The 11,372-nt window shown below is 40.2% G+C and overlaps 1 protein-coding gene across 1 annotated transcript in view; it reads right to left on the reverse strand.

Annotated features, from left to right (window-relative positions):
* ATRN (attractin) overlaps positions 1-11,372 on the reverse strand; it is a 110,060-nt gene that overhangs the window by 61,829 nt on the left and 36,859 nt on the right. Inside the window, exons 14-18 of the mRNA XM_005874754.2 lie at positions 10,356-10,494; positions 8,581-8,771; positions 5,854-6,073; positions 4,451-4,636; positions 3,446-3,679 (exon numbers count right to left, since the gene is read on the reverse strand). Coding sequence (XP_005874816.1) covers positions 3,446-3,679; positions 4,451-4,636; positions 5,854-6,073; positions 8,581-8,771; positions 10,356-10,494 — 970 coding nt within the window. The remainder of the gene's footprint in view (positions 1-3,445; positions 3,680-4,450; positions 4,637-5,853; positions 6,074-8,580; positions 8,772-10,355; positions 10,495-11,372) is intronic.

An 11,372-nucleotide genomic window follows, 5' to 3' on the forward strand; every position in this document is an offset into this window, starting at 1 on the left:
GGTTAATGGGGGGGATAAGGACACATTTGTAATACCTTAACTAATAAAGAATTTTAAAAAAAAGAAAAAGAAAATACTTTATATAGTCAATTTAACAAAATAAGTACAAGATACGTACACTGCAAACCATAAAACATTACTGAAAAAAAGTAAAGAACTAAAGAAATAGAAAACCATTCCAGGATCATAAATTGTTAGATGGCAATACACCCCAAATTGGTCTATAGCTTCAATGTGATCTCTTTTTGTTGTTGCCAAAATTAACAAGCTCATCCTAAAATTCATATGGAAATACCAGAAACCCAGAATAGCCATGACAAGCTAGAACAAAATTGGAGGACAGACTTCCCAATTTCAAAACTTACTACAAAGCTACAGTAATCAAAATAGTGATACTGATGTAAAGACACCCAATAGAATAGAAATGAGAGCCCAGAAATAAATTCTTACATTTACAGTGAGCTGATTCTCAACAAACATGCCTCAAAAATTCAATGGCAAAACAAACAAACAAATAGTCCTTTTGACAAATGGTGCAGGGACAACTAGATAACTACATGCAAAAAGATGAATTTGGTCCCCTACCTCACTACATATAAAAGTTAATTCAAAAGTGGATCATGAACCTAAATATAAGAGATAAATCTATGAAACTTTAAAAAGAAAACATAGGAATAAATCTCTGTGATGTTGGGTTAGTTAAGGCACTGATTTCTTTAAAAAGCACATGGTATAAAAGAAAACACATTGGACTTACAAAATGTAAAACTTTTGTATTTTAAAAGATATTATCAAGAAAGAAAAATGAAAGAAAATATTGCAAATCATATATTCAAAAAGGGACTTATATCTAGGATTCATAAAGAACTCTTATAGGTCAATAATAAAAAGATAATGCAATTTAAAAAATGGGCAAAGACTTTGAATAGTTATTTTTCTAAAGATGACATACAAATGGCCAAAAAGATGAGCAGCTTCATTAGTCATTTGATGCAAATCAAAACCACAGTGAGATACAATTTCTCATAAACTAGAACAACTGCAATAAAAAAGATGAACGCAGTGTTGATGAGGATGAAGAAATCTGAGCCTTTTTACATTTTTAGTGAGAATGCAAAACGATGTACCTACTTCTTTACATCCTTTGCCCACTTTTTCTGTTGGGTTGACATTTAGCTTTTTTTTCCTGGAGGGAGGAGGTTTACGTACTATGGAATCATTGGATATATACACTGCAGATATTTTCCCCCCGTTTGTCTCTTGCCTTTTATTTTTGTTTACAGCAGCCTTTCTCTAACAGAAGAAATCACAGGGAGTCTGTTATCAGTGGCGCTGTGAGATGCTCTTGGAGAAGTTCTCACCCACTAACCTTCTGGGAGTCTTTGTACCTGCCTACCCTCACCCAACTGTTCTGGAGGCCTATCAGCACATTCCTGAGTATTTACTGAAAGTCTGAATCAAAGGCCAGTTTCTCAGGATTAGTTTCTTAGGGCAGTCTCCTCAGCAGGTCTATTAGGCACAGGCTTTTAGGCCAACTCATGGTATATTCCTTCTTAAAGCAACTACTGGAAGGAATAGAGAGAGTAGGGAAGGAGGGAGAGAAGGAAAGGAAAGGGAAAGAGGAAAAAGGAAAAAGGAAAGAAGGAGGGATAGAAGAGAAGGGAGGATAGATAGAAGGAGGGAGGGAGAGAGGGAGGAAAGAAGGGAAAGAGAGAAGAAGGGAAGGAGGGAGAAAGGGAGAGAGGGAGGGAGAAAGGGAGAGAGGGAGGGAGATAGGCAGGCAGGCAGGCTGGGTTATTCCTCTTGCCAAAAGGCAAAGAGACCTTTTCCCCTTCTCCCTTTTCTTACAATTCATTAAGAAAAACCTGTATTGCCCTAGCCGGTTTGGCTCAGTGGATAGAGCATTGGCCTACGAACCAAAGGGTTCTGGGCACATACCTTGGTTGCAGGCTCCTCCCCAGCCTGGGCCCTGGTCGGGCTCATGCAGGAGGCAACCAATCAATGTGTTTCTCTCACGTTGATGTTTCTCTCTGTCTTTCCCTCTCTCTTCCACTCTCCCTAAAAAATCAATGGAAAAATATCCTTGGGTAAGGATTAACAAAAAATTTTTTAAAAAAGAAAAGAAAACCTGTATGTATAAGTCCTTCCTCAGTTCCTTTGAAATGCATATAAATCTTTTTAAAACCTAAATAAGCCTCTTATGAGCACTACAATCCAAGAATGTTTTTCTTAAGGGCCTGGGAGCCACCTCTTTTAAATAAAAACATAAAGGAAGATAGCACCCTATCTCCCAGTCCTTTCCGGATTTTAGTTAGCCTGAGTGCATTGTGCCAAGCTGCAACCACCTGCTTGCCATAAAGTTACAAGACTGTTTATTCTTTTCTTGGATAAAGGCAATTACCTAACACAGGTGGCCACCCCAATTACCAGGTAAATTCAGGATAAACTATGAAAGGAATGTACAGCAAACAGTGCCATCAAATCCTCTCTTATGGGGACAAATTATCATTCATCTTGATAACATGTATATAATGGATTGTATCTGCTTGGACATTTATTTAAAAGGGTGAGATTTCGTTTGTCTTTGCAATCTCATTAGTGGCTTGCCTGTGATGTGCATCACAGTCTGCTTAAAGCTTATATTCAATAATAAAACGGTTTTCTTTCTTTTCTACATTTGTGGAGAGAAACTTCTGGGTTGGCAGAAGACTTATTTTTAATTTTTCTCCTAAGAACTGCCAAGATGTATTTTTAAGTAAAAAGCAAACTATAGAACTATATCATATGCATAGTATTTTTTAGTTTTTAAACCTTAACCTAGGACATTTTTTCCCATTGATTTTTAGAGAGGGGAAGGGAGGGAGGGGAAGAGAGAAAGAAAAGGGGAAAGAGGGAGAGAGAGAAATATAGATGTGAGAGGCACATGGATTGGTTGCCTCCTACACATACCCCGACCAGGCCGGGAACCGAACCTGTAACCCAGGTACACACCCTTGACCAGGAATCGAACGCATGACCCTTAGGTGTGAAGGCCAGTGCGCTAACCACTTAGAACACTGGCCAAGGAGTATTTTTTAGTTTTAAAAATATACATTGGTATGTCTAGAGATATCTGTATCAAACTGTTAAACGTTTTTACTTCTCTGATGAAGTGTAGATGAGAAGAGGAATTCCAGTTTTTATTTTATCTACATCTGTAATATTTAGTTTTTTATGATGAATTTATTTCATTACTTTTGTAACGAATGTTAGCAAAACAACTCACTTGAAATTTTATTATTTTCATTAACTGAAAATAAAAATATTTGTCATGTAAAACTACTTCTCCAAAAATGATGTTATTTTTTTCTTAAAAGAAATCCATATAAGTAAGGTAGCTTTCAAGGTTTTATTCTTTGCAGATAGGCAGTGAAACACTTGGTTTTGGATACACAAGACATCTTACCTGGACAATGAATGAAAGACCAGTTGTATCTGCTGTCCTCCAGACACATGCTGGAATTGAGAAGGGGCTGTGGGTAGAAATTTCCTATAGGGGCCTGAGAAGGCATCTTCACTGGTCCTTTATAGGAGCCCTCTATGCATTTCCCTTTGCCAGTATTGCTGGGATCAGTACACCAGCCGCAGCCTGGTTGCTCCAAGCAATGACTACAGGTACAGTAGCCTGAACAATTTTCAGCTGTTAAGAAAACACAAGTTGCAATTCACTATCTCCTTTAGATCTGAATTCATTGTATTTAAATCACCCTTTTCTTTAACAGATTATTCAACCTCTGTGAGTCAAAATTCCTATTCTATTGTGACTGTTTAAATGGCATAATAAATTTGAAGAACCCAATATCTTGTTCTACATGTATTTGGGACTCCTCCTCTCTCTCAATCTCAGGATGTTGGAGCCAAAAGGGACCTGAGAGGTCACCAACTGAAAAGCACTTACTTTATGAGTTAGAAGATTAAGATGTGGAGACCAGCCCGGCCAGCATGGCTCAGTGGTTGAGAGTTGACCTCTGAACCAGCAGGTCACGGCTCAGTTCCCAGTTGGTGCACATGCCCAGGTTGTGGGCTTGACCCCCCAGTGTGGGGTGTGCAGGAGGCAGCCGATCAATGATTCTCTCTCATCATTGATGTTTCTATCTCTCCCTTCCTCTCTGAAATCAATAAAAATATATTTTAAAAAAAAAGATGTGGTCATACAGGATGGAGCAATATGATACTGAAGTTGAGCAATTATTTCTGTACTCTGTGATCTATCCTACATTTATTTACTTGTATCATTGTGCTTTGTTCTATATGAAGATTATCATCAAACAGTCTATTGACAGATCTGAGCTGAAGCTCAGGTCCAGTCTTGTCCCTCAAATGTTCAGAGGCTGACAGCACCGCCTCACTGCAGGAGTTGTCACCCGTACACATGGCACTCATTAGTGCTTAGAGCTCACTTTTCACTTACGGGGACAGCTGCTCATGGTATACCACTCCATACACTGTCCATAAGGGAAGGAGGCCACGTAGGCATTGGAGTCCACACACTGCTTCATGTTGCTGCACCACATGCACTCGGAGCTGCCACTGGTGCACTCTCCACATGCCGTCCTCAAGGCACACGGTGTCCGACACTGCTTGATGCTCTGGTTTGCTGGGAAGTAAACATAAGAGAGACACTTAGAGCTCCTACCATGTTGGCTAAGGTCAAAGTCTTTTCAGTATGGGTTGTTAACATTAGTCTGTCAATCAATTCAGTGGGCTATATTAAATGAAGGAGAAAATAGAAAACATTAGAGTCACCATGTACTGTTTAGTCAAATATATTGTTATACTTGAGGAAAAAAGATGTTTTTCTTTTTCAAAGACCTGTGGGAACAAGCTAATCTTTCCATTCAAATAGGGGTTCTAAAGCTCCTCAAAAATATGGGCCCTAGCATAAACTTCAGGGCTTTACAACCCACCTGAACATGCAAAATCGTATCTTTGTATATTTTAGGGAAGAAGGACCACAGCATTCATTAAATACACCAAAGCACTCAGGATCCAAAATGGCTAAAAAGCTCCCCTACAGGAAGTTTAGAAGTAATATTTTAAGGTGACTTCTACAGTGCTATCAATTCTTTTCTATACTTCTGTGTTCTTCAAATTGTGGTCCCTTCCTAAAATGAGACATGATGTCAAAGGAGTCCAGCCTCCCGAAAGTGCCTAGAAAATTCCACCTATTACTTGTGAACCCTCTGCAGGAGGAGGACACTTGTCTTGGGCTTACCGGCGTGCTGCAGGTGCTGCCCCTGTGCCTGGCTTTAAGAAGCCTAAATGTAGCCCAGAAGAGAGATGCAAAGCCATGAAGCTACTCAAAGTGTTTGCTCCTTCAGTACTCAAGTACAGCTTTAGCACATCAGGTTTGCTTCTGTCACAGAACTGCACTCATCATTTTTCTCCCTACTGACACATTTTTCTGTCCACTGTCCCTTTTGTCCCCTATGTCAGTTCTGATCTTTCCTTTGCTTTTATTTGTATTTTTGATTCTTTCTTCCACAGCATTTCTCTGCCAACACCAAGAAATTAACCTTTTAGAGCAAGTCTCAAACTTTTTGAGATCAACAAACCAATCAATCTCATTGTTAATTAGAATATTAGGTTCTCTGAGTAGTATTAGTTATTTTTGTTTAAGTTTATGGGTCATACTATTCAGAGCCAGAGGAAATTTTCTTCTGCTTTTAAAATTCTGAGTTATACTCTGCTTCATATGCTTGAAATCAATACTCAATCTGTTTTTCATGAATATTTTACATATATCAATACTATGCCTCCTATGGTTTTGCTTTCAATGAACTTCCAGTAATGCATAATTCCCCATATACCTACCCAGCTTTTCACAGACACTACCATTGAGTGGGTTGATGCAGGTTGCAGCCTTCAGGCCCCGAGTACTGGGTTCTGATAAGATTCCACAGAATCCAGCATCACTGGGCTCAAACGGCATCCACTGTATCGAACTATTTGTGAATGCGGACATATCTTCCCAGCACCAGTAGGACACATTGATCTTCCGAAGGCCAACCCATGGGGTCAAGGTCAGCTTGGTCTGTAGGCAAGAGAGACACAGTTATGAATATAAACAATGTCTTGACCAAAACAGGCTTCTAAATAAAAACCATGAAGTTACAAATATCCCAAAGATACAGGAAAACCTCCCTACCCATTGACTCAGCCATTGCAGATAAGGACAGACCATCATTTTTAAGTTATATATCATGCTTGGCCCTTTAATATGGCCATTTTACAAAGGACAAACATATAGCTCAGAGAATATATGAAAAATTTCACAGAGATTAATGGCAAAACAATAATCAAGGTCCAAAATTTCCATATCCTATGACATGCTATGAAGAGATAGCCACCCCCAAACTTGGTTTATATATCTATCCATACATGAAATAATCTTGCCAATATTTCTGAAATATTGGTTATCTGTCTATCCTCAGAATCATTAACTAAGCCTGTTTGGGGCACTGAACAGCTCAGATGACTGGAGATTCCCATCTTCAGCTGGGGGAAGGGCTGGCATTGAATTTTATAGGGAATAATGGGATAGTAAAACCCTGGGCGAGTCTCTGACTGCTGCTCTACTGAAATTTCCCTCCTGTTGCATTAACAAATTCTTTTAAAATAAAAGTACAAAGTTTAGCCCAGAAATGAAAGATAGTCCTAATTTTGCCAGTTATAAAACAAAATGTACTATGTATTTCAATTTTTGAGGAAAAAATATGCATTCCTATTGAAAGACCCAACAGAAATAGACATACCCCATAGTAGTTATTTTTAGTTGTAGTAAGTAATATTTATTCTATTTTTAATATTACTATTTTCTAAATTTCCTCTGAAATGTGTATTATTTTTTAAGGAAAGAAAACAAATAAAGTTAATGCTTTTTAAAAGTCCTTCAATAACTTCTCTTTGCTTTCCTGATAAAACTCAAAGTAATTAGCATTGTAGACAAGGCCTCTCAGAATTTGGCCTTGATTCCTCATAAGACACACCTACAGCAACTCCCTTCCACCCAGCCTGCAGCTCACCCCTCAAACTCCGCATCTTGCATGTGTGGTAGCAAAGCACAGAGAGCCCTTCCCTAGTCACCTTCCCAATTCACTCTTCATTGTCAGGGGTTACCTCTTTCTGGCTACGAGCCAGCCTCTGCCCTAAAGACTAGGTTGAGTATGCTTATTTGTTTTTCCATATAAGCCTGGGCTCTTAGTCTAGACTTACAGCTTAATTTACAGCTTAACACAAGACTGTGAATTCTTATTGTATAAAGGTAGTCCCAGTTAATTTGACTACCCAGAACCTTCTAGAACTAGAAAACCTGAAGAAGAGAGAAGAGGGACCAGAAGATAGGATATCTGTGACCAGCTGGGATAGCCAAACCCTTCTAACCAGCTATTCTTGGAGACACATGGAATTGGGAGTCATTGGAAATGAGCAAAACTGTAAGCTATCAATTTTCTGAAGAGTGACTACAGATAAGATCAGCTGACAGCCAAGGACAGAACACTGTAGAGACCCGTATTTGGGGGTCAGGTAAAGAGAAACAAACAAAAGCAGTCCCTAATGGAGATTATAAATTTGAAAAACTTTTAAGATATAAAATATCAAATGTGGCCATAGTGTCCCATGAGGTAACCACATTTATGATATATTACCAATGTTTTCCACACCATACCAAAGTTGCACTTAAAAAAAAAAAAGACTAAATGTAGAAAAGTAAAAAATAGGCACCCCCTACCCATTGCAGAATAGCCCTCTAGGCAGTATGCAGGGCCACATGTAGCCAGGACCCAGGCCATACTCCATATCCTCACCTGAAGCAGGCTGTACCCAAGGAAGTACTGCCTATTGCTTCTCCCTACTTGATGAGAAGAACTCCTCCCCCGCCAAATGCTCTGTACCAAAGCCAGTGCTGGTAAGAGCTTTGTCTTGTGTCTACTTAATTGAGGACAGACCCACAGCCTAAGATTTTAAACTCAAAAAGACCAAATGTGATTGTGGAATGTCAATTATAAGCCACCTCAGAGCACTGAGCAGATGGGAAGAGAACTTGGGGTTCTGTGCTTAGAAACTTTTGATAAGAAGGTACTCTCTCCTTTTGGGCTGGCCAGGCCTAAGGAAGATGCAAACAAACATTTCTTGGGTGATGAACATTAAATCATATTACACACTGTAATAGTACCTAAAATCTGAGACTCAGGTGGCTTAATTCAACCTAGCTAAGTAGCAGTGACATTCCCCTCCCCCACAACAGCAACATGAAGGGATAAACCAATACAAAATCATCACTGTTGTCACAAAGATATGTGCATATGTACACACATTACTATTCAATACACATGTAATTATTCAAATGTAATTTAGTAGATATGACTAATAAAGTGTTTAAAATGTTAAGGTAAAAAAGAAGGTATTAAAGGAAGAGAATCTGCCAGTGCCCGTTCCAGTGTGTTACACAGCACTCCTCCTACCAAGCACATCACAGGTGAGAGCTGTGTTCATGCCCTCAGTAGACAATAGATGTAAGTCCTGAGGATTTTAACTTACCATGCTCTGCGATGATTGCATTATTCGCAGCTGCTTAAGGACAAAGTCTATCTTCTGCTGGGTTGTAAGAGAAGCCAAAAGGGCATTGTGGTTCCTACAGGACAATTTAGCGGTGTCATAAGTCTCCTTGGCAGTAGAAATTTTCAAACACATGTTTACAACCAAATGCCAGCCACTGCCACAGATATTTTCTTTGGTAAAGGATAGAGAGAAAGAAAAAAAAACAACAACAACAAGTTTTAGAAATCACACAAAACTACTACATTACTGTTCGAATTAATAAAAAACCAAATGATTTTGTGATTTGAATTCTAGGTACTTCCTTAGGATGTAAGGAGAGTATCAGACACATTACTAAGGATCAAGTACAGAATACGAGAATTTTAAATGCTTTAAAAAAATTAGTCATATTTCCTGGATCTCAAAAATGAGGCCAACCCTCCTGTGTCTTAGAAGAAAACATTTATTTGGTGCCAGTGTTGGATTTTATAAATCTCCTTTTGAAAAACAATTAAGAACAAGACTAAAATTTAAGGGCAGAAAAATAAATATGGATATTGGAAGGCTGGGGTTAAAAACTGCAAGAATAGAAATGAGTTGGTGAATGAATAAGTCTAGTCTTCAAAAGCTGCATTGTTTTCACATCAAGTATAAAATCAAGTGCACAATTATCCCAAAAGTAAGGTGAAAAGATCCTTTTGGGGGGGGCACCCCAAAGTGATAAAGCTGTAGCAAAAAGGCAAGCCTGTAATCTGCTACTGTGACTGCCCTAAACCCACCCAAAGAACTGCACAGAAGTTGTGAATACTTCTTGGAAGACAAGGAGCAAAGCAACTTCACCAGAACCAAAGTACCCATCAATAATGCTCATGAACAGTCAGTGAGATCAATGAAAGGTACAGTACCATGGGTCAGGGATCATCTCAGAGCAGATAAACACTTGCTCCTGGAGTGTGGCATCAGTGTCACCGCTTGTTCAAATGTAGATTCTGGGCCCCACCCTAGATTTGTACCAGAATCTGACTGATAGGAAGATCCCCAGATCCTCAGCTGTGCATTAGAGTTTGAGATGCAATGAGACAAAGAACAAGAAGCCCACTCATACAAGCTGAATCAAGTACTTCCAAAGGACATTCACAAGGGGCGTGGTGGAACCCAACTGCCCTTAACATGCCTCAGCTGTTGCACGGAGCCACAGAAGTCCCCCTTCCTGGATATCTTGGTTGAGCAAACATATCATACACTTTTAGTTATGACTGGTTGGCCCCAGACCCCCTAACTCATCATCCCGAACCTCAGAAGTGCCATAAATTAAGGAATTCAGGGCTGGAGATCACCCCAGGAGGTGCTGTGGACACAGGCATCTCTCCTCTCCTTCTTGTCAGAAGGTGCAGGCCGTCTAATCCCAGTGGTCAATAAGAAGCACTCTTCATTAGGTGCCCAGCAGAATGGCTGATGAGACTACTACATTATATTCCTGGGTTTGCACAGAAGAGCAGGGTGAAAACAATGGAGTGGGCTCCATGATACAGAGCCAAGCTGTCATTTGATTCTCCAGAGCAGCAGATGATGTTTCATTTTGCTTCAAAAGACACTAGGAGCACACTTAAGAACTGTATTTTTGTTTTAAAAAATAACCACAATATTGGTAAGAGGGAAGGAATAGATAAAATGAGCTTATCCCCCACCCCTGAGACTGCACAGTATCAGAGGCATGTGTGTAAAGTCTTTGGATGCCCCCCCCACACACATCAAGATGCCCCTCTAAGGCCTACCAGGCAGGGCGATGCACTCCTGATTGCGGGGCTCCCACTGGCAGTTCTGGTCCAGGGCACAGCTCCTGCAGCTGGTCTTCTTGTTACAGTAGTACATGGGGTTATCCTTGGGGCAGTTCTCATACTTGGAAATGGAGATCTAGAACACAGTGGACAAGAGCTTTCTTCTTATATGCACAGAAAGAACTCATGGTAAGGACACACAGGATACTAAAAATCAAATTAAAGAAGCAAACTGCAAATGGATATATAAATAAGATTTATAGGAAGCTGCACCACAGTGAAAACACTTTAGGGAAAGGTTCTGCTGAAGGACATGCCTTTACCCGGCAAGGAAGTCATTCACTCTTAAACACCATGCTTCAACCTGTTCATGTGTAAAATGGGAATGTTGAATGTAATCCTTTTCAAATGCCTTCCAAACAGGCTAAATTTATATTTTATGAACTGTTTTACAGACTGTCAAAGAATGTCTTATAAATTGTCAAAGGCTATAAAAGTTGAGTCATCATCTGTGTTGCCTTCTAACCTACATAAAAAATTACAAATACAGACAGTCCTCGGGTTACGTTGGAAACGAAGTACATTGTTTCATGGTTACGTCACCATCTCCCATCTAATCTAATAAAAGAGAAACATGTAAATTGACTGCACCTCTGCCACGCCCCAAAGCCACGCCCTCCAGCCAATCAGAGTGACTATATGCAAATTAACCCAACCAAGATAGCGTCCGGCAGCCACGGAGCTGGAGCAAGCAGGAGGCTTGGTTGCCCTGGCGATAGAGGAAGCCAAGCTTCCCGCCTGCCCTGGCTGGCTGTAGCCTCCACTCAAGGCAACAAAGTTTCAATTATAGAAGATAAATAAATCCCAGATACCTGCTTCCAGCCAGCCTCCACTGGGAGCTTGGGTGGCTGGGGGCCGTGGCCAGCCTGCAAACAGCCATCAGCCCCTCACCCAGGCTGGCCAGGCACCCCAGCAGGATCCCCCTCCCTGAAGGGGGTGTGGCCAGCCTGAAAA

The sequence above is a fragment of the Myotis brandtii genome, unplaced genomic scaffold, assembly GCF_000412655.1.
Source record: "Myotis brandtii unplaced genomic scaffold, ASM41265v1 scaffold45, whole genome shotgun sequence".
NCBI classification, from domain to species: Eukaryota; Metazoa; Chordata; class Mammalia; order Chiroptera; family Vespertilionidae; genus Myotis; species Myotis brandtii.